The sequence below is a fragment of the Dermochelys coriacea genome, chromosome 11 (assembly GCF_009764565.3).
Source record: "Dermochelys coriacea isolate rDerCor1 chromosome 11, rDerCor1.pri.v4, whole genome shotgun sequence".
In the NCBI taxonomy this organism is placed as follows: domain Eukaryota; kingdom Metazoa; phylum Chordata; order Testudines; family Dermochelyidae; genus Dermochelys; species Dermochelys coriacea.
Window position 1 is genome coordinate 78,206,934 of NC_050078.2, and position 27,703 is coordinate 78,234,636.

Sequence of the window (27,703 nt, forward strand, 5' to 3'; positions counted from 1 at the left end):
CTTTCACCACAAACCACAATTCCACTGTTGTCCCTTGGGAAATCTGTTATCTCTTGGCTGGTACCTTTAGGAGGATAAGGAGCGTCTCTGTCAAAAAACAGTCTAACATTCGCTCCTCAGGGACCTTACTAGGGAGGAGAGAGACTCTCTGGATTTTGCTGCATTGTCAGCCAGCACCTTATTCAGCTTTTCTCCAAAAAGGAGGGAGCCTGTAAACTTAGCATAGACCTGCTTAGAGTAGGGGGAGGAGTCAGATGAGGAAGAGGAATCAGAAGATATCTCCTAGATTTTGTGTGCTTTTTCCTCTCCTGTTTAGCCCTTTAGATTAAGCTTTTTAGTGTGCTCTGGGAGCACAGAAGTTCTGCTGCGGCTTTGGTGTGGTATCTTGCAGCTAGCTTTCCTTAGGACCTGGAGCCCATTCAAGAGGTCTATCACAGAATCCTCGCTCGCTGGGTCCCATTCCCACTAGGAGCAGGAAAAGACGAACTCATTATCAGAGCCCTCCTGATTAGCTTAGGGAAGGAAGGGGGCTGATTAGAAGCCCTACTTCTTTCCCCAGGGCGTTGAGGACCCACTTTAAGACTTGGGGAGCCCAGGGGGACCTTTGTTCTGCCAGGGTCCCCTGGGACTTTACCCTGAGCCAAGTAGTCAGGGTTTTCTTCAGTTTGCACTGGAGTTCCTGGTCCATTTTCCCCCCATTGGAGTCTTGGCTGTTTTGGTGGGTATGGGATCTGTCATAAAAATAAAGGGAAGGGTAAACACCTTTAAAATCCCTCCTGGCCAAAGGAAAAACCCTTTCACCTGTAAAGGGTTAAGATAACCTCACTGGCACCTGACCACAATGCCCAATGAGGAGACAAGATACTTTCAAAGCTGGAGGGAGGAAGAAACAAAGGGTCTGTGTCTGTCTGTGTGATGCTTTTGCCGGGGACAGAACAGGAATGGAGTCTTAGAACTTAGTAAGTAATCTAGCTAGAGATGCGTTAGATTATGATTTCTTTAAATGGCTGAGAAATTAGACTATGCTGAATAGAATGGATATTCCTGTCTTTTTGTAACTTAAGGTTTTGCCTAGAGGGATTCTCTATGTTTTGCTTCTAATTACCCTGTAAGGTATTTACCATCCTGATTTTACAGAGGTGATTCTTTTTACCAAGGTCTCCCGTTGGCTTAACTACTTCAGCTTCCACGACTGGAAGTAGCTATGACGGTGAAGGAGCTCTCACACCAGCACTTAAGTCGGTGTAACTTACATCATGTGGGGGGAGCCTAATTCACACCGCTGAGCAACAGAAGTTATGCTGACATAGGCTGTAGTGTAGACATAACCCTAAGATGGGGGAAGTTACCAAAAGTCACATTCTGCTGCCATTTGTTCCAGACTGACAGAATTTCTAGCTTATAGAGTAACTCTTGTTCAAGCCAGAACATAGTCAACATGTGTGACGAGGCTAAGAAAATAGCTTTGGTTGGTTGGTTTTGTTCAACAAGCTCTTCAACAAGTTTCCAGGCAGAGGTAGCAAGTAACAGCCTGGCTGAATTTTCCTCCATCTAGTCACACAAATAATCATTGTACATGGACTGATTCATAATCAACTTGATATAATAAAAATCAGATTTTAAATTTAACTTAGAAGAAAGAGAACAGAAACAAAAAGCAGTTCAGCTGACCTGTGTAATATGTATTCTATTAGACACTTTCCAATTACTTGATTCTCAGCCAACATCTGACAATGCTTTCTACTCATAATCCTAAATGATCATGCAACATGTGTCTACAGTACACAGCATGCTTGTTAAGGAACTTGGGGAGCAGATACAAAAACTGTGAAATGAAACTTTATGGCAGGATCAAGTGGAAGTAGAAAACTGTCTTAAATACAAGTCTCCCTTAAAACAGCAAAAAAAGCACAGGAAGTTGCTTGTTGTTTTGCAAAAGAGGGAACATGGACGTGGGTGCAATTAAAAATGACATTTTAAAACTTTCAGTTTTGAGCAAGTCCTCCAGAATCACTGAGATTGAACAAACAAGAGAAGAAAAGGGTTATCAGAGATTAAAAATCAGGAAAAAACTCTCTGTGGGAAAAGAAGTGCAACAGATATTTTGTTAATGCAAGTCAGTCTACTTATGAGATTAGCTCTGAGGATCTCATTAGCATGCAGCATGTTACCTCTAATGCTTTTGTCTTTTCATCCTCTCTTATCTTATGCTGAAGGTGTTGTTCTTCAAACATATTTCGTAACTCTTTTTCTTTCGAATGTTCATTCTGTACGTCTTGGAGTGCAACTGTCAGATCTTTTTCTTTACTTTCAAGTTCAGAACTGCAACATTCAGAAAAGTTACAAATGACACTTAGTTTAGAATGGATCATCCTTTTTGTTTTTAAATATTATTGTTTTGGAAAGAAATCTTTTCTTCGGTATTTTTAAACCTTTCTTTCCATTGAAGCAGGAGCAATTAAGTCACTTTGCAATTCCACTCACAACACAAGTGGGATACATTTTATAATTTTGTTGGTTGGCCTACTGTCTCTTCTACCTTTTTAATTTTTGCTTTTTAGCTGTACCTTTAAAGTTGACCCCCTTCCTATTTTAACTTCTGAAAAGGGAGCAGTCAGCTATCTCAGCAGAACTAGAAATCATAGCAGCTGTAGATAAATAGGATAAGTTATCTTTCCTTGTGGCAGAGCAACCCCGATGCTATATGGGAGGAAAAACTCCACTAGTGTGCACCAGAACTACAGGGGAGAGAGAAAAAACAGGCCCAAGCCTGATGACGAGGCCACTATCTTAGCCAAGGAAAATTACCTAGCTCTATCAGACAAACAAGAGCCATTGGGGAAGGAATGAGTAAGACCTGAAGTAGTATCAGAGGCAAAATAGAAGGTCAGGGCTTCAAAGAAATTCTAGTCTCACCAAGATACAATGCCTCTGCCCATACAATGTGTATCATCAGCTGCAACTCCCAACCTTGTCAGTCAAATTTTCAAATTTGCATCACTGAGCAAAAAACAACAACAAATTAGCAGCCAGTAAACATTCAAAGTAAATTATTTCGTTAAACTCTACTTCAGTACAGATTGGCAGAGGTTACCATTTCTTCTTTCCCCTTGCACATCAGAGGGTTCCAATCCATTTCTGGATTTAACCAACACAAGTTCACTACAGATTGTTAATGTAGCTCTCAAAAAGTACTACTTACCGAAGCTGGTTCATTTCCCTCTGAAGCTTTTGCAGGGATTTTTGTAGACTTTCATTCTCTTCTTTGCTTTCATAAAGCTCTGATTTCAAGTCCGATACTGCAGATTGCTCCTGCTTCAGGAGTTCATGCATCTCAGAGGCCCTCTCCTGTTCCTCACTTAGAGAGTTCTGCAAGTCACTAGCTATGGTTTTTTCCTGCTGAAGATTATATTCTAATAATTCAACTGGGAAAACAAAAAAAGTCCATTTGTATTATAATATATTTAACAACTCTGTTCCCAATTATATGGGTTTAAAAGTACAGACAAATGTGTGGACCATGGCTACTACTGCTCTTCCCGATCCTCTGCTTATAAATAACTCAACTTTTCAAACATCGTTTAAATAAAAAACATTTTAAAGGATTATACAACTCCTGTTTTACTGTTAATCTCTCATTCAGCTTTCCCATTCTCTTTGGCTTTGACTGGTTTATCAGAGAACTAGCTCCTCTTTGGCTTTTTAACTATTTTGATAAAACAATAATTGCAAACAGCCATTTATTTACTGCTTCTATAACTCACTTATGAACATCTTCCATTTACCAATTTTCACAGATATACACACCAATATGGAGACTTTTCTGAAAACCCCTAGTTGTTGCTCACTATTCTTAAGTTTTCTAACTTCATACATTCCTTGACATTAAAGTCACCCCCCCAACTTCATCTTTGCATAAGATAAACCAAAGACAATTCACCTCTATTTTTATTTTAAACTTTTCAAATATAGCCTTTTCTGAACCACAGCTATTTTGACAATCTGCACTCCCATCCCCACAAGAAACCCTAATGAGTTCACAAAATGATATCTGATGTCAGAATTCATTTCTGACATTCACTTTTTACTGCACTTTCCCCCTCTCCCCTCCCTAATTATTTTTGTTTGTGTGTGAGTGAGACTGGAAGAGCAGATGGAAAGTGTTTCCTAGGTGCTACCCTTCCTCCGAAGTTGGTGTTCTTGTTTACTCCCATGATCCTCTGCATTAGTAAGAGTTTCCTGTAGATGCTGCAGCTTCTCCTGGTTTTGAAGATGTGTCATTCGTAGCTGAGCTCGAAGGTCCTGTATTTCCGAAAGTAAGCTGTTCCTATCAGAAGACAGAAGGTGCTCTAAAACTATCCGCTGCTGTTCTTCCTGAAAACAGACCAAGCCCATTACAGACATCAGATGGGTGGGAGGGAAATAAAAAGACTGCAACTTGTAATATTAATTCCCAAGCATAGTCCAATTCTTCCCACAATATAAATCCTAGAGATCCCACAGGCCATGCTCTCCTATATAGTAGGTCAAACTTTATTGAAACAATGAAAAAAAGTAATTTAAGATGATCAAACTGATACGCCATTTTATTAAATCTCAAATATTTAATTAAGTAAAAGAATGCACTTTTTTGGTTTCCCTAATAGGGTGTTAGTTATTGCAAACTCTCTGGCCTGATGCTAACCTATTAGCGTGAAGTTAACCAAAATCACATCAGGACTAATTCAGCTATGAATTTTGCCAAAGAAACATTTGTGTAGCTAGGAGTAGATGTTGTCTGCTTTCATGTGAAGCACCTCCTTCCCACGATCACAATCTCCTAAAGACCAACTGATTGGCTGATAAACACTACAATCAGTAGATCTCAAAATGAAATGTAGAGAAAAATGGCAGCCAAAACAAAGACTGTATAAAAACCCATTGCTTGTAACTTATTTAGATTGCAATACTAGATTTAAGAGCATAAGAGAGGAGACTGGAAAGTGAGGGAAGCATTCGTGCACTATGCCCACAACCATGGCCTCCAAATCCAGGGAAAGAAAGTGTCTGATCTGTAAGTGTTAATACTGCAAGGCGGTCTTACTTGTCGTTTCACAATATGCTCCAGTTTTTCCACTAATGAACCTTCATCCCCAGAACCAGGATTGCAAAAGTGTGACTGCAAGTCAATTTGAAACATTTTCCGCTCCTTCTCTAGAACACCCTGAACTGCCTGGAGAAGTTCTCCTCTCCAGTCCAAACAAGTATCTGAAGATTCCTACAGGAACAGAGTACATTTATTAGCATCTATACAAAAAAACAAGTAACTTATTTTAAAGGAGGTATAACACACTTTATCCTGGATACCTTGTCTCCTCTATCTTCCACTTTGCTAAGGTAATCCGTCAATGATTGTATTGCATCCAGCAAGGTTAGTCCTTCTTTTTGCCATCCCTCAGCTGCTGCAGACTGCTGAATGCTTTTTTGATCACTAAGAGGAAAGGGATGTTCTGACAAAGCCAGTATTCTGTGGCTGTCCTCATACACCATCTTCAGCACAGACTGAAAAGGGACAAAACATTTTGTATAAACTGATGTTATAGTACCAACAGAATCTAAAATGCTAAAAAATCCAGAAAACATTTTGGAATTCATGTTTCTGCAAATTAAGTTTAAACATGATCTTATATTCAGAGTGTTTTCTAGCAGAAGGAGCTGTCTGCACTATAAACAAAAACACAGAGATAAAACAGAAAAAAATATAATATAGTTTGTAAGTTAAGAAAAGGAGGTTACTCACCTGTCACTGGAGGTTCTTCAAGATGTGTGGTGGTCCCTGTGTATATTCCACACATGGGTGCGTATGAACACCATACACCAATGCCCATTAACCAACATGTGCGTTGTGTCCCCTTGTGCTCCCAGCCAAGAGTATTATACATTGTATGGGTCAACGCTTCTCCAATCCGTCTCTTACAGTCCTAGAATGTAGTCCGAAGCAGAGGGTAGTGAAATATGGATAGGGACCACACATCTTGAAGAATCTCCACTTACACAAGTAAGGAACCTCCTCCTCGTCTTCTTTGAGCGATGGTCCCAATGTGTATTCTACATGTGGGTGACTCGCGAGCAGTGATCAGAGCAGAGGTGGGTGCAAAGATGCCAACAGAAAGGTAGTCCTCAGAACAGCTTGGCCATCTGCTGTGCCTGTAGTTGCCACTTGTGCAATGACATTGTGCATTGTGAAGGTGTGGATGGAGTGCCAGGTGGCTGCACGACAGATGTCTTGCCGAGACACATCAGCTAGTGAGGCTGATATAGCAGCTTGTGCTCACATAAAGTGAGTGGTAACTCTATCAAGTGGGGGTATGGCAGATTGGTTGTAGCATTCTTGGATACACACAAACTCATTTGGAGAATCATTGGGAGGAGAAGGCTTGGCAATGGCCAAGAAGAGCTTCAGCAATTGAGTCCTGTGAAGGTAGAAAGCCAGCATACGACAGACATGGAGGAAGCGTAGAACCCTGTCAGCGTGGGAGGTGTGCGCTTTGGGGTAGAAAACAAGTAGATGGACACACTGGTTCAGGTGGAATTCTGACACAATCTTTGGGAGGAATTTAGGATGGAGCTGAAGGAATACCTTGTTCTTGTGGAATGTGTGTAGGGGGGAATCTGCCATCATGGCTACCAGCTCACTGACAGACCTGGCTGAAGTTATGGATACCAGGAATGCCACTTTCATTGAGAGGTGGGAGAGGGAGCACATTGCCAATGGTTCAAAGGGTGGTTTCGGAGAGGACGAGATTAAGATCCCACCTGGTGTGGGCTTCAGTACTGGTGAAAAGGTGTTGAGTAAACCCTTCACAAAATAGATGGCAGTGGGGTGTGTAAACATGGAAGGGGGGGAAGAAAGGCATTGACTGCTGCTAGGTGCACCCATATACAACTGAGGGCTAGGCCAGATGTTCTGAGCATGAGAAGGTAGTCAGGGACCACTGGTACAGTGAGTGATGGCGGTGGTGAGCCCGTAGCATGAAGCACCTCCATTTTGCTTGACAGCATGCCCTGGTGGATTCTCTCCTGCTCTCAATAAGGATTCACTGCACTGGGTGGAGCATGCCTAGTCTATCATCAATGCCCATTTAGATATTAGGCTGCGAGGTGAAGAGGGCTTGCATTGGGATCTTCCCCCGATCTTGTATGAGTAGATCCGGGAGTGTATGAAGGTGCAGCGGTATGCAGGTGGAGTGTCAGAAGAATCATAGAATCATAGAATATCAGGGTTGGAAGGGACCCCAGAAGGTCATCTAGTCCAACCCCCTGCTCAAAGCAGGACCAAGTCCCAGTTAAATCATCCTAGCCAGGGCTTTGTCAAGCCTGACCTTAAAAACCTCTAAGGAAGGAGATTCTACCACCTCCCTAGGTAACGCATTCCAGTGTTTCACCACCCTCTTAGTGAAAAAGTTTTTCCTAATATCCAATCTAAACCTCCCCCATTGCAACTTGAGACCATTACTCCTCGTTCTGTCATCTGCTACCATTGAGAACAGTCTAGAGCCATCCTCTTTGAAACCCCCTTTCAGGTAGTTGAAAGCAGCTATCAAATCCCCCCTCATTCTTCTCTTCTGCAGACTAAACAATCCCAGCTCCCTCAGCCTCTCCTCATAAGTCATGTGCTCTAGACCCCTAATCATTTTTGTTGCCCTTCGCTGTACTCTTTCCAATTTATCCACATCCTTCTTGTAGTGTGGGGCCCAAAACTGGACACAGTACTCCAGATGAGGCCTCACCAGTGTCGAATAGAGGGGAACGATCACGTCCCTCGATCTGCTCGCTATGCCCCTACTTATACATCCCAAAATGCCATTGGCCTTCTTGGCAACAAGGGCACACTGCTGACTCATATCCAGCTTCTCGTCCACTGTCACCCCTAGGTCCTTTTCCGCAGAACTGCTGCCGAGCCATTCGGTCCCTAGTCTGTAGCGGTGCATTGGATTCTTCCATCCTAAGTGCAGGACCCTGCACTTATCCTTATTGAACCTCATTAGATTTCTTTTGGCCCAATCTTCCAATTTGTCTAGGTCCTTCTGTATCCTATCCCTCCCCTCCAGCGTATCTACCACTCCTCCCAGTTTAGTATCATCCGCAAATTTGCTGAGAGTGCAATCCACACCATCCTCCAGATCATTTATGAAGATATTGAACAAAACGGGCCCCAGGACCGACCCCTGGGGCACTCCACTTGACACCGGCTGCCAACTAGACATGGAGCCATTGATCACTACCCGTTGAGCCCGACAATCTAGCCAACTTTCTACCCACCTTATAGTGCATTCATCCAGCCCATACTTCCTTAACTTGCTGACAAGAATGCTGTGGGAGACCGTGTCAAAAGCTTTGCTAAAGTCAAGAAACAATACATCCACTGCTTTCCCTTCATCCACAGAACCAGTAATCTCATCATAAAAGGCGATTAGATTAGTCAGGCATGACCTTCCCTTGGTGAATCCATGCTGACTGTTCCTGATCACTTTCCTCTCCTCTAAGTGCTTCAGGATTGATTCTTTGAGGACCTGCTCCATGATTTTTCCAGGGACTGAGGTGAGGCTGACCGGCCTGTAGTTCCCAGGATCCTCCTTCTTCCCTTTTTTAAAGATGGGCACTACATTAGCCTTTTTCCAGTCATCCGGGACTTCCCCCGTTCGCCACGAGTTTTCAAAGATAATGGCCAAGGGCTCTGCAATCACAGCCGCCAATTCCCTCAGCACTCTCGGATGCAATTCGTCCGGCCCCATGGACTTGTGCACGTCCAGCTTTTCTAAATAGTCCCTAACCACCTCTATCTCTACAGAGGGCTGGCCATCTCTTCCCCATTTTGTGATGCCCAGCACAGCAGTCTGGGAGCTGACCTTGTTAGTGAAAACAGAGGCAAAAAAAGCATTGAGTACATTAGCTTTTTCCACATCCTCTGTCACTAGCTTGCCTCCCTCATTCAGTAAGGGGCCCACACTTTCCTTGGCTTTCTTCTTGTTGCCAACATACCTGAAGAAACCCTTCTTGTTACTCTTGACATCTCTTGCTAGCTGCAGCTCCAGGTGCGATTTGGCCCTCCTGATATCTTTCCTACATGCCCGAGCAATATTTTTATACTCTTCCCTGGTCATATGTCCAAGCTTCCACTTCTTGTAAGCTTCTTTTTTATGCTTAAGATCCGCTAGGATTTCACCATTAAGCCAAGCTGGTCGCCTGCCATATTTACTATTCTTTCGACTCATCGGGATGGTTTGTCCCTGTAACCTCAACAGGGATTCCTTGAAATACAGCCAGCTCTCCTGGACTCCCTTCCCTTTCATGTTAGTCCCCCAGGGGATCCTGGCCATCTGTTCCCTGAGGGAGTCAAAGTCTGCTTTCCTGAAGTCCAGGGTCCGTATCCTGCTGCTTACCTTTCTTCCCTGCGTCAGGATCCTGAACTCAACCAACTCATGGTCACTGCCTCCCAGATTCCCATCCACTTTTGCTTCCCCCACTAATTCTACCCGGTTTGTGAGCAGCAGGTCAAGAAAAGCGCTCCCCCTAGTTGGCTCCCCTAGCACTTGCACCAGGAAATTGTCCCCTACGCTTTCCAAAAACTTCCTGGATTGTCTATGCACCGCTGTATTGCTCTCCCAGCAGATATCAGGAAAATTAAAGTCACCCATGAGAATCAGGGCATGCGATCTAGTAGCTTCCGTGAGTTGCCGGAAGAAAGCCTCATCCACCTCATCCCCCTGGTCCGGTGGTCTATAGCAGACTCCCACCATGACATCACTCTTGTTGCACACACTTCTAAACTTAATCCAGAGACACTCAGGTTTTTCCACAGTTTCGTACCGGAAGAGGTTCGTGAACCAAAACTGATGGGGCCAGAATGGGACTACGAGTAGCACTGAGGCTCTGTCTCAGCGAATCTTACATAGCACTTGTAGCAGAAGGGAAAGGTCTCTGGTCCAGGGGAGGAGGAGAGCATCACCCTGCGAGTCTTCCCCATCACCCTTCTAAAACAATAGGGAACAGCTTACTGTTCTGCTGAGTGGTAAAGATGTCCCAGTGAGGGGTGCCTCAGTGCTCAAAGAGGTACTGTAGCATGGCGTCATGCAGCTCACATTCATGACTGATGTAGAGAGTCAGCTGAGGGCGTTGACCAGGGAGTTCTGGGAGCATTATGTCGTGTTTGATGCACCAGTTTCAGAGGCGGACAGACTCTGAGCAGAGGGAGGGAGACTTGGCGCCACCCTGCTTGTTGATGTACAGGACTGCCGCAATCTTGTCTGAGAGGAGTTCAACATGGAGGGATCGGATAAGTGGGAGAAAGGCATGACACACAAAATGGACAACCCATAGCTCAGGCACATTTATGTGCATTCTGGCCGCCCTTGGTATCCACAGACCCTGGTCTGCGTAGTGGTACAGGTGGGCTCCCCAACCTGCAAAGGAAGCATCTGTCATGATGGTGACCTGTGGTATAGGAGAGGCAAAGGGATGCTGATTAAGACCTTGGAAGGTTCACTATGTGAGGGAGGCTAGCATGGTCTGGGGAAAAACGACTCTGGTCTGCTTATGGGCTGCGTTGAGTCTGTAGATGGAAAGAAGCCATGACTGACAGCAACACATGGGGAAATGTGTGTGTGGCGTCACAGATGCAGGCAACCATGAGCAAGGACAGAGAGGCAGAGGTGGACCATGGTGTGGGATCTGCGATGCAGGTCCACAATGATGGACGTCAATGTTGTGAAGTGGTCCACTGGGAGGAAAGCCCTGGCCGTGGCAGTGTCAAGATGCATGCCAATAAAGCATATAGTCTGTGTAGGTGTCCTCACTGGTGCAGATACCTAGAGATGCTAACTGAGTGAAGGGCAAGGATCATGGAGGTGATTTCACGGCGTGAGTCCCACAAGGAGCCAGTCATCAAAATAGGGGTACATTGTGTAGCTGAAGACTATAACAGGGTTCAAAAAATAACTAGATAAATTGATGGAGGATAGGTCGATCGATGGCTATTAGCCAGTATGGGCAGGGATGGTGTCCCTAGCCTCTGTTTGCTAGAAGCTGGGAATGGGTGACGGGATGGATCACTGGATTATTACCTGTTCAGTTCATTCCCTCTGGGGCACCTGGCATTGGCCACCATCAGAAGACAGGATACTGGGCTAGATGGACCTTTGGTCTGACCCAGTATGACTGTTCTTATGTTCACATTTGGGCCGCTACCACAGCGAAGACCTTTGTGAACACTCGTCACTAAACTGAACGGAAGGACCCAAAACTGGTAGTGGTGGTCTCCCACCTGAAAACGTGCACCTGAAACTTGCAGTGGGTGGATATCTACATGGAAATAAGGGTCCTTAACATCAAGAGCCATGAACCAGAATCTGCAGGGAAGAGAGGGGATACCATAGGGATTTGGATTTTCTGATGACTGTGTTGAGCACCCGAAAGTCTAGAGTGGGGCACCACCCTCCGCCCTTCTTCGGGATGAGGAAATATGGGGAGTAGAAGAGTCATCCCCTGTAATGAAGTCAGACAGGCTCTATGGCCTCCTTGAGGTGCAGAGCATCTGCTTCTTGTTGGAGAATACATTGATGGGATAGGTCCTGGGGGAAGTTCAGGTGTGGAGAATGAGGCAGAAACAAGAGGAATTCTATACCTTATCCATGATGGATGATCTCCAGTACTCAACTGTCCGCAGTGATCTTGCCCCAATTGTGGGTGAATAGGGCGAGATAGCCCCCAAAGACAACATGGGGTGCCATGGGTGGCTTCAGGGAGGTTCTCCATTCTCAACCTGCCTGTCAAAACCACTGCTTTGACTGCTGCTGGGATAGAGCCAAGGAGGTTGTCATGGGGGAGGCAGGGAAGCATGGTTGTTGTGAGCAGTGTCATCTACAGAGCACCTCCTGCCGGTGTTGGTAGTAGGACAGGTAGGGGGCATGTGGTAGTGGACAAAACGGCTGCCTCTGCTATCTGCATCGGGGTCCAACAACAGATGCCAAGAGACCTAGGAGTGGCTCAAGAGTCCTTCAGCAAATGAAGGGATTTGTCTGCCTTCTCAGGGAACAACTGTGTTCGAAGGGGCGGTCCTTGACAGTATTTTGGACCTCCTGGGGGAATCTAGACGATTGTAGCCAAGAGACTCTGTGAACCACGACCCTGGATGCCTGAGATTGAGAGGACGTGTCAGCCACGTCAAGAGCGACCTGGAAGCCCACCTTGACCACCAGGTACCCGTCGTCTACCATCGCCTGGAATTGCTGCTCATGGTCCAGTGGCAGCTTGTCCTAGCCGGTTGTAATTATTGAAGTCATATTTGGCTAGCAGAGCCTGGCAACGCAGAACTGCAGTCCAGCTGAAGACTACACTTTTCTGCTTAGCAGGCCCATCCTCTTTACTGCCTTTTTGGAGGGGGCTGGAAGGAGATAGACTTCTGCTGCTGCTGCTGGTGTGCCTGCTCCACTAGAGTGTAGATCATGAGACAGTTGGGATGGGAAAGGGAACAAAATGTCTGCCTCTTTAGCAGGGACAAAATACCTCCTCTCTGCTCTCTTCAGCGTGGGGGCACAGGAGGCAGGAGTGTACCATACCATCCTCATCGGTTGCAGAATGGCCTCGATAATGGGGAGAGCTGCCCAAGAGGGTCCCTGGGGTTGGAGAATATCCAGGAGCTGATGCTGTATGTCCTAGACCCCCTACAGCGGGATCCCCAGGGCCATCACCACCCTCTGAAATAAGTACTAGTACCGACAGTGGTCATCCAATGGGGAGAATGAGGGACGAATAAGTGCCTTGTCCAGCAATCAGGAGGCAGCTGTGGTAACCGGTGGTAGCAGCTCCATGTCCTCTTCCTCCTCGTAGACTGATGGCACCGTTGGGCGAACACATGATACAAGGCCAGCAGTGGTGGCCAGCAGCTGTGGTAAGGATCCCAGCACGCCCAGTACTGCCAGAAAGAAGGGTCCCAGGGGACCGGTGGGCCCAGGGAGTAGCAGTACAACGTCTCCACTGCAGGATCATAGGTTGGGCACCAGTAAGGCAGCCTGGGTTGCAAATCCGGACTTCGACAGGGCATAGGAGAAAATGAGAGCTCTGGCCTGGAGAACTCCTCAGACTCTGAAGATGGTTCTGGCAATGGTGGGAACGTCGGTACCAGAGGGCTGCGATGCACCAACAGGACAGGCTTCTCCATCAGCAGCAGAGATTAGTCTGCCAGAGAGGGGAGGATGATGGTGTGTGGCAGTCTGGAGAGGAGACTGGGGACATGGAAGGCGGTGGTCTTTCATTGACTATAAAGATTCAAGGCGTCCAGGAGTCCTTGACACATCTTTGGACACACCAGAAGGGCCAGGTGGCATCTGCAGGGCAGCAGCTCGGGTGGGACAGGTAGTGTACGTGTCAGTGACAATGCCAGCATGGGTACCAGGACAGCCATTGGTACACTGCTGGATCCCACTTGCATTTGGCGTTACCCTCTGTGACGGGGTTAGGACTCACCACTGCTGCCGCCTCCCACTGGTTGCCCCGGGAATTAGCTCTGCCCAGTCATGGAGCATCTTATTCACATGGTGCCTTGCCCCTCGTCTACTCTGCTGCTTTGGGGACCCTCGTTGCTCCCCGCTCAGCAGCGTCCTCTTCAAGACACTGCCCTCCGGCAGTGCCCACTGCTCCGGTTTCACCCCCTTCCCGGGTTTGGGGTTATCAGCAGTCCAGGATCTGCACCTGTTGTAGTGGCCGGCTGCAGCCTCTAAGTCTAGCCCCTTATTGCAGGGCCCAGCCACAGCCTAGATCGGGCCATGATCCTCTTCAGCCCGGTATAGCACAAGGGGAAGGGGGGACCCAGGCCCACCCGCTACTCTGGGTCCTGACCTGGCTCAACTTAGGAAGGAAACGCTGCGCTTATGAGCACTCTGTGATGGCTCGTGGTCATATTTTTTTACCCTCGTGGTGGGGCTTCTCCATCTGTTTTTGTACCAACAGATCCAGGGCCTGGGAAGTGCTCAGAGGGGCGCTCACCACAGGTGACTGTCTGCACCGGTGGTTCTGCCAGTCCCAGATCCAAATGCACTCTTGAATGCATGGCTTCCTCCATTAAGTATCTGCAGAGGCGAAGCTCTCGAGCTTCCTGGTCCCGGGCCATGAACAACTTGCAAAAGGCACAATGGGCTGCAATGTGTGCCTCAGCCAGACAGTAAAGGCAACACTGGTGCTTGTCACTCACAGAGAATGAATGCAGGCAAGAGGTACTGTTTCCAGGGGAGAAGGGGGAAGAGAGAACTCTCCCCAAACGGGGGAAAACTATCACCACTTATCTATCTATGAAGAAACAACAACACAGACGCTATCCAACCCTAATCTTCTATGATACAGCTATATACAATGAAGCCAAAGCAGATCACTCTCTGAGCAAAGCTAAGAGCATGAAGGAACAGAGGTTCCCACTCAGGACATGCAGTGGTAAGAGGGGACTGGAGAGGCAACAATGCACGCTTCCTAAAATCCTTATTGAGGTTACAGGGACAAACCATCCCGATGAGTAGAAAGAAGAGTAAATATGGCAGGCGACCAACTTGGCTTAACAGTGAAATCCTTGCTGATCTTAAACACAAAAAAGTAGCTTACAAGAAGTGGAAGATTGGACAAATGACCAGGGAAGAGTATAAAAATATTGCTCAGGCATGCAGGTGTAAAATCAGGAAGGCCAAATTACACCTGGAGTTGCAGCTAGCAAGAGATGTTAAGAGTAACAAGAAGGGTTTCTTCAGGTATGTTAGCAACAAGAAGAAAGTCAAGGAAAGCGTGGGCTCCTTACTGAATGAGGGAGGCCACCTAGTGACAGAGGATGCGGAAAAAGCTAATGTACTCAGTGCTTTTTTGCCTCTGTCTTCACAAACAAGGTCAGCTCCCAGACTACTGAACTGGGCAGCACAGCACGGGGAGGAGGTGACCAGCCCTCTGTGGAGAAAGAAGTGGTTCGGGACTATTTAGAAAAGCTGGACGAGCACAAATCCATGGGGCCGGACGCGCTGCATCCGAGAGTGCTAAAGGAGTTGGCAGATGTGATTGCAGAGTCATTGGCCATTATTTTTGAAAACTCATGGGGATCGGGGGAGGTCCCGGATGACTGGAAGAAGGCTAATGTAGTGCCCATCTTTAAAAAAGGGAAGGAGGAGGATCCAGGGAACTACAGGCCAGTCAGCCTCACCTCAGTCCCTGGAAAAATCATGAAGCAGGTCCTCAAGGAATCAATTCTGAAACGCTTAGAGGAGAGGAAAGTGATCAGGAACAGTCAGCATGGATTCACCAAGGGCAAGTCATGTCTGACGAATGTAATTGCCTTCTAGGAAAAGACAACTGGCTCTGTGGATGAGGGGAAAGCAGTGGATGTGTTATTCTTTGACTTTAGCAAAGCTTTTGACACAGTCTCCCACAGTATTCTTGTCAGCAAGTTGAAGTAGTATGGGCTGGATGAATGGACGATAAGGTGGATAGAAAGCTGGCTAGATTGTCGGGCTCAATGGGTAGTGATCAATGGCTCCGTGTCTAGTTGGCAGCCAGTATCAAGTGGAGTGCCCCAAGGGTCAGTCCCCGGGCCGATTTCTTTCAATATCTTCATTAATGATCTGGAGGATGGTGTGGATTGCACCCTCAGCAAGTTTGCAGATGACACTAAACTGGGAGGAGAGGTAGATATGCTGGAGGGTAGGGATAGGATACAGAGGGACCTAGACAAATTAGAGGATTGGGCCAAAAGAAATCTGATGAGGTTCAACAAGGACAAGTGCAGAGTCCTGCACTTAGGACGGAAGAATCCCATGCACCGCTACAGACTAGGGACCGAATGGCTAGGCAGCAGTTCTGCAGAAAAGGACCTAGGGGTTACAGTGGACGAGAAGCTGGATATGAGTCAACAGTGTGCCCTTGTTCCCAAGAAGGCCAATGACATTTTGGGATGTATAAGTAGGGGCATTGCCAGCAGATCGAGGGACGTGATCATTCCCCTCTATTCAACATTGGTGAGGCCTCATCTGGAGTACTGTGTCCGGTTTTGGGCCCCACACTACAAGAAGGATCTGGAAAAACTGGAAAATGTCAAGCAGAGGGCAACAAAACTGATTAGGGGGCTGGGGCACATGACTTATGAGGAGAGGCTGAGGGAACTGGGATTGTTTAGTCTGCGGAAGAGAAGAATGAGGGGGGATTTGATAGCTGCTTTCAACTACCTGAAAGGGGGTTCCAAAGAGGATGGATCTAGACTGTTCTCAGTGGTAGCAGATGACAGAACAAGGAGCAATGGTCTCTAGTTGCAGTGGGGGATGTTTAGGTTGGATATTAGGAAAAACTTTTTAACTAGGAGGGTGGTGAAGCACTGGAATGTGTTACCTAGGGAGGTGGTGGAATCTCCTTCCTTAGAAGTCTTTAAGGTCAGGCTTGACAAAGCCCTGGCTGGGATGATTTAGTTGGCGATTGGTCCTGCTTTGAGCAGGGGGTTGGACTAGATACCTCCTGAGGTCCCTTCCAACCCTGATATTCTATGATTCTATACGTGAAAAAAACTAAGTATGAATTAAAACAATACAATATCTTAAATTTTAATTTCTAGACAAAAGCCAAGGACAATATTGTCTTATCCACTCAACCTCTTAGAAGCTAGAGATGAATCTTTTTAGAGAGCCCCATTCACCCAGCCAATATTTTAAGTACGATTGTTGGTATTATGGTAGCACCTAGAAGCCCAGTCATGGACCAGGACCTCACTGCACCAGGCACTGTACAAAACATATGAAAAGAAGATTGTGCCTGTCCCAAAGAATTTATAATCTAAGTATACAACAAGAGACAACTGATGAAGATACAGCTGAGTGTGGATACAGATGAGGGTGGTACAAGGAAACAATGCCGGTTAGCATGAAAGACAGTGGTCATAGCACACCAGCTGCCTAACAATTGTCACATTTTTTGTAGGCATCACAGCAAAGGAGATTTTTAAGGTGCGATTTGGAGGACATTAGGTGGCTTTGCAGATGTTTACAGGGAGCTCCTCTCCTGTATGCAGGGCAACAAGAAAGATGCAGAGTGCTTGTTGGAAAATATAGCTAGCAGATAATGAAGGCTGGCATTGTTGGCAGAATGGAGGTAGGAGTAGATATCTCAATAACATATGAGACACACAACAGCTAGCCGTAAGGGCCCTGAAAGTAAAGGCAAGTAGTCTGTTATATACAAATCTGAGATATGACCTCTACATAATGTCACAGATCCACCCTGTTTGACTCATTTATCAAATAAAGACCCCGCAAGCGCCAACTTATATTGCCTGGTATTATAAACCTTGTGAAAGTCACACAGTGAAAGCACATTTTCCTTAAGTATAATTTGAAGATATCAAACCCTTGGTTACTATCTTTAAAGTTGTCAAATATATTTATAAAGTTTGGTGTCTTGGGCACTTTGCTACTACAATCCAGGTGCTAAACTCTCTATATAGATAGATACCAAACCCTGAAACCTCTCTTACATAGGAGTTAGAAACACTTTGCATGGATTCCTGTACCTGAAGGCTCTGCACTGGACTGACCAATCCAGGATGCAGCCAGGGTGGTGCAGAAGACAATGTGGAGAAGTTGTATAGATCAGCGGTTTTCAAAGTTCAGGTCGTGACCAATGACTGGACTGCAGATTGCAAGGCATGGGGTCGCCTTGCTCAACACCCAGGGACCCTGGCAGCTGGCCAGTAAAAACTCTTAGTCCCTACCTGTTCTTTCACTGCGTGGTGCTCCAGAAGCAGCCAGCAGTAGGTCCGGCTCCTAGACGGGGGGGGAGAGAAGGGGACTGGGCATGCCCGAGCACCAGGTCGGCACTCCCATTGGTCGGGGGGGGAGAGAGCAGAGATGCCTGTGGGCAAAGCCGGAGCTGCTGCTGGCCGCTTCAGGGGCACAGCACAGTACACAGTGCCAGGACAGATGGGAAGCTGCATCTGCACCCTGGCTGCACCGCGGACCAGGAGTCGCCAGAGGGAAACCCATGCCCCAGTCATGTGACCCAATCCCGTCCCAGCCCTGAGTCCCTCTCAAACCCAGAGCCCCTTCCTGCACCCCAATCCCCTCATCCCCAGCCCCACCCCAGAGCCTGCACTCCCAGTCCAGAGCCCCAACTCCCTCTCGCACCCCTGCCCCAGCCTAGAGCCCCCTCCCACACCCCAAACCCCTTATCCCCAGCTCCGTTGGGTCATAGGCATCAACAATTTTCTTCAACTGGGTCGCCAGAAAAAAAGTTTGAAAACCACTGGTCTAGACTCTGATCAGGAGCTGGAAAGCTGCAAAAGGGGCAGAGAGTTCCTGAACTGCTGATACTATGGATCCTGCCTGTCTCCTGGAGAAGACCAATGGAGCCCACTGCTGTTACTCAGGATGGCATGGGGACATGCAGAATCTGGGGGTGGGTGGTAGGAATGCTGTCCCTCCTGTCCCCTTCCCTCTCACCTCCTGGGGGGAGACAGGGATCTTGGTCTCAACAAACCAATCCTCCTTGGCTGGTAACTTCTGCCAATCTGTACATAAGTAGAGTTTAATGAAATAATTTACTTTGAATGTTTACTGGCTGCTAATATTTTGTTGTTGTTGTCAGTTCAGACTTGGTCCCTAGGGCAGCTAACACAAGCAACAGCCAACTTTCCAACAATTTTCAGGCAGCATAGTGTCTACACATAACATGAATGTCCCTCCTATCACTAGCAACTGTACTCTTAGTTATTAGTACAGCTTCCACCGATATCGTAGAATACAATTAATGGCCTAGACTAGTGCATTTTGCTGCAAGGCATGCCATGTGCCTATGTGACTTAGGTGAAAAATGTTCACAAACTTGGTGAATATTTCAAAAACAAAGGAAATTTCTGGCAATAAACCAAAATTTATTAAATCTGTTGTCATGCAATTAACCCCTATTGTTATTAGATGACATCTGGGGTCCAGTGAAATGAGTCATGAATCTAGATGTGATGGTCTCAACTTAATTTAACACATTACACAAAAACAGCATCCCCAAAACATTTACAGCCTTAACAAGCCAAACACTGGTAATTGTTTCCGGTGTAATTATCAGGCTGAAACATCTTTCTCAATATGAATTCCGTGCCTCCAAACTATTATATGATGTACAGATGTTTCCTTGTCTCATTCCAGGGAAGGAATGTCACTTAAAATTTAAAATAAATACTTTTCTAGATTAGATTATTTTAATTAGAATTATCCTACCCTGGATATAGAGATATAGGTGGTTGCAACTTACTTTTGGAACATTAATATAAGCAATTTATAAGCATAAATATTTAAAACAATTAATACATGCATCTAAATCTTTAGCTCCTCCAGTGGGTCCCATGCCACTACCACTGAAGAACCAACAGAAGCTCCTGCAGCTGAGACTCTCTCTTCTGAATAAGAGAACAGGTCCAAGGAGGTAAATACCCATAACCATAGATGGCAACCTATCCTTGCCTATTCCTTTCAGAGTCCCCAGCTGAGGTTTGATCTGCTAGGAGAGGGAAGGATGGAATAGACTGACAGATCCCACGCTCATATAAATAAACAAACAAACAAATAAATAGTATTTAGGCACCAAAACTTAAATCCAGTGAGTTAACTTCATGAAAGCCTGAGGGCAATAATGTGCTCCATGTAATGGACTCCCTGTGTTTGAGAAAGGGAAACGTTTCTTAATTGGTGATTTTCTTTCTTCACATTCTTCTACGTCAGTTCACATGTTTTGTTTATAGTTCCTCACATCCAACAGATGGAGGCAGAAAGAATGGTTATTTCCTTTGTACAGTAACTGAAGTTTGAAATGTGTAGTCCCTATGTGCATTCCACTTGAGGTGCAATGTACTCCACGTGCCTGAGACTGGAAGATTTTTCATTAGCAGTGTTAGATGTGCCCTTTTCCTCCTTGGCCTCCCAGCCAAAGGTGTAAGGAGCAGGGCAGAATGGACCAAGTGCCTCTCCAATTCTTCATCTATCACAAATAATCTTAGGATAAGGATCTGAAGCAGAGGGAAAGGAAGGCAGTTAGCGGAATACAGATAGGGATCACAGTCTTAAGGAACTCCATTTACTGTAAAAGGTAAGTAACCATTCTTTTTGGGTGATGGTCCCTATGCGTTTTCCACTTGAGGCGACTCACAAGAAGTATTCATCAAGGAGGAGGGTGCAAGAAACTGACTGAAGGACTGATCTGCCAAAGGAGGCATCTGCTGTTGAAGCCTGCACCAGGGCATAATACCTCACAGAGAAACATGTAGCCTCCTTTTGTTGCTCTACAGACCACTAATAGAGGGATGTCTCGCAGTATCCACAAAAAGAAAAGGAGGACTTGTGGCACCTTAGAGACTAAAATTTATTTGAGCATAAGCTTTCATGAGCTACAGCTCACTTCATCGGATGCATTCAGTGGAAAATACAGTGGGGAGATTTTATAAACACAGAGAACATGAAACAATGGGTGTTACCATACACACTGTAACAAGAGTGATCAGGTAAGGTGAGCTATTACCAGCAGGAGAGCGGGGGAGGGGGAGCACTCTCGTTTCAGTGTGTATGGTAACACCCATTGTTTCATGTTCTCTGTGTATATAAAATCTCCCCACTGTATTTTCCACTGCATACATCTGATGAAGTGAGCTATAGCTCATGAAAGCTTATGCTCAAATAAATTTGTTAGTCTCTAAGGTGCTACAAGTCCTCCTGTTCTTTTTGCGGATACAGACTAACACGGCTGCTACTCTGAAAAGACGCCACCTGGGCTCTGCTTGAGCATGAGGCAGGGTTGCTGCCAATTCACAGCGAAGCAGGATGGAGCCTGAAATCCACTTAGTCTCTATGAGGAGACAGCTTTCTCCTCTCATACATTTGGTAAAGGAGACAAATAGATTTGGGGGATTTTCTGAAGGGTTTTGTCTTCTGTAGGTAGAAAACCAAGACTCAGACATCCAGAGAGTGGAACTTGCTGTCCTCCCTAGTGGCATGTGGCTTTCGGTAGAAGACGGGTAAGTGGATGATCTGGTTCAGATGGAATTCTGACATCTCCTTCAGAATGAACTTAGGATATAGCCATGTATGGAGGGCCTCCCATGAGAGCTCCTAGCTCTCCTACACGCTTCGCTGAGGAACTGCTTAACCCCCATCTCTCAACCAATGGGATGCTTCCCCTCTCTCTGCAGGCACTGGAGACAGTTGAGTACTATTGCTAGTGCCCTGGCACCAGACCTTGTCCTCAAGTTCCATCCATCATTTTTAATGCCTCCAACAGTGAAAACGATCTTCAATTAGCACATCTCCTGCTGCAGATTTCTGCCTGTATTTCTGCCATTTTTTTTTAGAGCAACAGGCAGACTTTGCTACCACAAACCTGCCTTTGGCCTTGGGAGTAACTGGATCTGTGAGGTGTTTTCACTCCCTGGGCCCCTGGTACAACACTTTGCTATGGGGCTTCCCCATCAGGATAACAAAGCAGCCAAGAAAGCACCACACTAAATCTAAGGAGACATTTATTCTGTGAGCCAGCTTTCTCTGGAGTCTGAGAGCAAATGATGCCCCACTGCTACCAGCTGGCACATGTACCACCAGGATGTGAGACTCAAAATCGGACTAGCATGTTGGGGCATCACCCCACTTCAATGAATGCAGCTGTGACTCCACCACGGAAAGGCAAGACAAAGAGCAGTACACCTCCTCTTAGAGAGAGCCGGGGAAGGCGAAAGATGGGGAAGGAAAGGAGGATGACCTTATTGCAGCCAGCTCAAGAGGTAAATGATTATGAACATATACGGGGTAATGAACTGAGCAGGTGACTTATAGCTAACAGCTTTATAGAATTTATATTTCCTAGTGTTTTGGCTTAAGGTGAAAGACCACAACCAGCTCCTAGTACACTGGCTTTCCTACCACATATTACCTTCAATTGTGGTGAAATAGTTTCTTTTTCTTTCACTGGGTCCATTGCATCTTGAAATATTCCACAGTACTGCAAATAAGCCATGAAACTAGCATCCAGGTGTTCAGTTGGTTCTAGCTCCTGATTAAGTTTAGCTGCCAAATCTGAACTGGTATCTGAAAACAGACACAAAATAGTATTATAGATTGAACAAATCTGTTGTAGTGCAACCATAAAAGCAGTGGACACAAAATAATAGATTCCATAGTCAAAAGTTAGAGATGCAGTTGTAGGGTTCAATAGACGAAATATGTCTCGAATGATTAGTAACTACAGATTCCTTCTGGCTCTCAATAATTAGAAAAGCTGTCCACGGCTGTTTATCCCAAAACAGAATCCGCCTAAGAGGATGATAAGAAAATGGTTCGCATCACGAGAGATACTTTATCTAAGGAACCTACAGATCAGAAAAGTCAGGAGTTCCTCTCTCCAAAAATAGAAATAAAAATGGCTAAATAAGAGTATGGTTAATCCTCTAGGCAAGTTCTGAGAGATTTTTGCATATGGATAAAACCCTCTAAACAGAACTCCAAGTAACCAACCTGCTTTACTATTCAAAGTGGCCCACTGCACACATTGTGAGTGGGATAGCAGTAAATTGAGCAAACAAGATATGACTGGCTGTAAGACTGAAGGTCAAATTGGGCAAACTGCCTATTACCCCAAGAAATCCAAACCACATGTCTTTACCCCAAATTACAAACCATACATGGTTTTTCTTATAAATCAAATATACCATGGATAATCTGTCCTTCTCCCCAAATTAGAAGTGAACATTCACTTGCCTTGTGAGTCAAATCTACGTATTTCAATATATGGATAAAGAAAAGGAGTACTTTTGGCACCTTAGAGACTAACAAATTTACGTGAGCATAAGCTTTCGTGAGCTACAACTCACTTCATCGGATGCTCACGAAAGCTTATGCTCAAATAAATTTGTTAGTCTCTAAGGTGCCACAAGTACTCCTTTTCTTTTTGTGAATACAGACTAACATGGCTGCTACTCTGAAACCTGTCAATATGTGGATAATGTCTCTTGTTCTATTTTAAGTAATAAATAATATGAAATGCTTATATACAAACAAATATATGGAGTATGTCCTCCAAATTTAGAAGATAAGGGATTTTGCTGGTTTTCACTGAAAATAATTGTTGTATTCTAAAAGTATTAATTGTTTGACACAAGGCAGAAGGAATGATCAAGATATAAAAACCAGGGTATAACTTTGGAATATTAAGAGAAATTGCTTAAAAGGGGGGATCCCAATTAATAGTTGAGTCTAACAATGAAATACAATCCTTGAAATGGATCAAATGTAAAAAGCCTCTGATAAGAAAAAGGATTGGATTAAAGAAATTTGTTATACACCAAAATCATCTACTGGATACCAATGGAAGCAGCAGAGAAACTAAGAGTACATCTACACTGCAACATAAGCTCTGAGTTCACACTCCAACTTTAGCCTAACCCCCATTCCATCCAGGGGTGGAGAGTCCAAGCCTGTGTCAAGTCATGACCCAGGGTTCAAGCCCTATTGATTTGCAGTGTGGACACAGCCCCACTTGACTCGTGCTCTGGGAGTCCGCCAAAAGTATCCTATGGACCAACTTTCTTTGTCCTCTGGAAAATCATGTTTTCCCAACTGCACCATGAACATAGGGTTAAAGTGGCCACATTTTGGGAGAGTGCTAGGAAGTCTGGAATATGGGTGGTTGGACTTCTGCCTGCATAATGGAGTGTAGACGCTGAACCTCCAGGTTGGGACCCGGGTTCAACAATTCCTAACTTGGAGTTTCAAATAACCGTATACGCTCAAGCCCTAGCTTAACAAACCCCAGGGTCTGCTAACTTGAGTTCTAGTAACCCTGGGCTTATGTTGCAGTGTAGATATACCCTCTGCAAGCTGAAATCTGAGTATGCACATGACAATGTCCAACAGGAATCAGAGGGTGGTCCCCTCCAACAAGATAGGACATTAGGGTACATAAACTGAAGTCATCATGCACTCAAGAGAGTTGATTGGTCCCAACAAGAAGCTGCAGAATCTTAAGTACAACCGACACCTGGACCAGCCATGTGGAAAGAATTCTTCCCCCATCCCAGGGTTAACAGGATAAAAAGTGGTGAGATTTCATTTTAAAGATTGTGTTTCCCCTTCTATAATAAAAATAACTGAACGTTATCTTTCTGAGATACAGATGGCCAGGATCCCCTGGGGGACTAACATGAAAGGGAAGGGAGTCCAGGAGAGCTGGCTGTATTTCAAGGAATCCCTGTTGAGGTTACAGGGACAAACCATCCCGATGAGTCGAAAGAATAGTAAATATGGCAGGCGACCAGCTTGGCTTAATGGTGAAATCCTAGCGGATCTTAAACATAAAAAAGAAGCTTACAAGAAGTGGAAGGTTGGACATATGACCAGGGAAGAGTATAAAAATATTGCTCGGGCATGTAGGAAAGATATCAGGAGGGCCAAATCGCACCTGGAGCTGCAGCTAGCAAGAGATGTCAAGAGTAACAAGAAGGGTTTCTTCAGGTATGTTGGCAACAAGAAGAAAGCCAAGGAAAGTGTGGGCCCCTTACTGAATGAGGGAGGCAAGCTAGTGACAGAGGATGTGGAAAAAGCTAATGTACTCAATGCTTTTTTTGCCTCTGTTTTCACTAACAAGGTCAGCTCCCAGACTGCTGTGCTGGGCAACACAAAATGGGGAAGAGATGGCCAGCCCTCTGTAGAGATAGAGGTGGTTAGGGACTATTTAGAAAAGCTGGACGTGCACAAGTCCATGGGGCCGGACGAATTGCATCCGAGAGTGCTGAAGGAATTGGCGGCTGTGATTGCAGAGCCCTTGGCCATTATCTTTGAAAACTCGTGGCGAACGGGGGAAGTCCCGGATGACTGGAAAAAGGCTAATGTAGTGCCCATCTTTAAAAAAGGGAAGAAGGAGGATCCTGGGAACTACAGGCCGGTCAGCCTCACCTCAGTCCCTGGAAAAATCATGGAGCAGGTCCTCAAAGAATCAATCCTGAAGCACTTAGAGGAGAGGAAAGTGATCAGGAACAGTCAGCATGGATTCACCAAGGGAAGGTCATGCCTGACTAATCTAATCGCCTTTTATGATGAGATTACTGGTTCTGTGGATGAAGGGAAAGCAGTGGATGTATTGTTTCTTGACTTTAGCAAAGCTTTTGACACGGTCTCCCACAGCATTCTTGTCAGCAAGTTAAGGAAGTATGGGCTGGATGAATGCACTATAAGGTGGGTAGAAAGCTGGCTAGATTGTCGGGCTCAACGGGTAGTGATCAATGGCTCCATGTCTAGTTGGCAGCCGGTGTCAAGTGGAGTGCCCCAGGGGTCGGTCCTGGGGCCCGTTTTGTTCAATATCTTCATAAATGATCTGGAGGATGGTGTGGATTGCACTCTCAGCAAATTTGCGGATGATACTAAACTGGGAGGAGTGGTAGATACGCTGGAGGGGAGGGATAGGATACAGAAGGACCTAGACAAATTGGAGGATTGGGCCAAAAGAAATCTAATGAGGTTCAATAAGGATAAGTGCAGGGTCCTGCACTTAGGATGGAAGAATCCAATGCACCGCTACAGACTAGGGACCGAATGGCTCGGCAGCAGTTCTGCGGAAAAGGACCTAGGGGTGACAGTGGACGAGAAGCTGGATATGAGTCAGCAGTGTGCCCTTGTTGCCAAGAAGGCCAATGGCATTTTGGGATGTATAAGTAGGGGCATAGCGAGCAGATCGAGGGACGTGATCGTTCCCCTCTATTCGACACTGGTGAGGCCTCATCTGGAGTACTGTGTCCAGTTTTGGGCCCCACACTACAGGAAGGATGTGGATAAATTGGAAAGAGTACAACGAAGGGCAACAAAAATGATTAGGGGTCTAGAGCACATGACTTATGAGGAGAGGCTGAGGGAGCTGGGATTGTTTAGTCTGCAGAAGAGAAGAATGAGGGGGGATTTGATAGCTGCTTTCAACTACCTGAAAGGGGGTTTCAAAGAGGATGGCTCTAGACTGTTCTCAATGGTAGCAGATGACAGAACGAGGAGTAATGGTCTCAAGTTGCAATGGGGGAGGTTTAGATTGGATATTAGGAAAAACTTTTTCACTAAGAGGGTGGTGAAACACTGGAATGCGTTACCTAGGGAGGTGGTAGAATCTCCTTCCTTAGAGGTTTTTAAGGTCAGGCTTGACAAAGCCCTGGCTGGGATGATTTAACTGGGACTTGGTCCTGCTTTGAGCAGGGGGTTGGACTAGATGACCTTCTGGGGTCCCTTCCAACCCTGATATTCTATGATTCTATGATTCTATGAGCCTAGACTCTCTAATGAGACCTCAGGCAATCACAGTTTAGATTTTAACTCCTTTATAAGACCAAGCAAATTGGCCTGGAAGAGATTGAAAACAATATTAAAAGCAATTGCTTTTAATATTCTAAACTTGTCCCTTTTGGACCAATCTAGTCAAAGAGTAGCAACTTCCCTCTTAAAAGCACCTAAAAAGACATGGGCATCCTCAGAAGTGCAATAAATGTGTTAGGAAGGGAGAATTTATGATCATAAGTAAATGTAATAAGAAATCTTGATAATTTGCATTGTTCCTTGATATAACAACTGCTGAGACTCAACTCTGGTCTGTGATAACTGCTTGCAAAACTATCGTGGTTGTCATGCACGCCTAGAACATTACTTGTTGTCTGCACTTCCGTGGTGAACTGTTGACTGTACACTAATGTGGTTCTGAGTAAATTAATAAATTGTTGTTTTGTTAAAAATAAGCTAGTGTCTTGTTTGGAAAAAATACTGTGCAAGTTAAAAGCTGATCTGAAAAGAACCCACCAGTAAAACTAATGTGCTAACACTCCCTGGATTCAATAAAAAAGGGGTTATTCTATTAACACTTATCCAACTGGCAAACCTAAGTTGTTAGGTTTCCGCTTTAAAATGTAATTGGCACCTTGGCAAATTCATAAAAATATATCCCCTTTCACACTTATATAGGTAAGCCCCTAAGCTTTACTGAAGGGGTTCCCAAACTTGGTTCGCGGCTTGTTCAGGGTAAGCCCCTGGCGGGCTGCGAGACACTTCGTTTATCTAAGCATCCACGGGTACGGCTGCTTGCAGGTCGCAGTGGCCGCGGTTGCGCAAACCAAGTTTGGGAACCCCTGCTTTACTCGTTTAAACAAGTCACTGAGAACCCAAAACTACTACTACTGATTTTAAATATTTCAGTCTGGAAGAACCAACAGCCAAATGCAAGTTTCATTCAGGGTGTTTCTAGATTAGAAGAGTGTGTGAAGATTGGGTCGGGGTGTATTAGCCTGTTCCAACCTAATCATGATCTTTTCCCTACCATAAATGCAGTTTCACATTCTTTTCCTCAATTTAGCTAGTTGATATCAACCCGGGATATGTCTCAACCAACTGAATCAAGGTGAAAAGTGTTAACTTGCATCTATGCTAGAGAAAAGGTCATGATTAGATTGTGACTAGCTAAAACAGCCTGACCTCTTTCTAGCATAGACAAGGTAAGAAGACATGGGAAGGTACCAAGACATTGTTCATTAATTCAGTATTCAACTACTTTTCTAAACAGTCGCAATATCTGAAATAGGTTATTTTCTTCACCTCAAAGGAAACACAAAAGTGAAAGAAAATACTTCTATTGATATATTTTGGGTCTCATTTACTGA

General features: G+C 45.4%; 1 protein-coding gene across 18 annotated transcripts in view; it reads right to left on the reverse strand.

The window, feature by feature from the left end:
• Positions 1-27,703, reverse strand: part of PCNT (pericentrin) — a 238,033-nt gene that overhangs the window by 36,912 nt on the left and 173,418 nt on the right. For all 18 annotated transcript variants that reach the window (XM_043505819.1, XM_043505821.1, XM_043505806.1 and 15 more), the window contains 6 exons: positions 21,958-22,112; positions 5,347-5,541; positions 5,084-5,257; positions 4,179-4,374; positions 3,203-3,425; positions 2,172-2,322 (listed from right to left, as the gene is read on the reverse strand). In XM_043505819.1, coding sequence (XP_043361754.1) covers positions 2,172-2,322; positions 3,203-3,425; positions 4,179-4,374; positions 5,084-5,257; positions 5,347-5,541; positions 21,958-22,112 — 1,094 coding nt within the window. The remainder of the gene's footprint in view (positions 1-2,171; positions 2,323-3,202; positions 3,426-4,178; positions 4,375-5,083; positions 5,258-5,346; positions 5,542-21,957; positions 22,113-27,703) is intronic.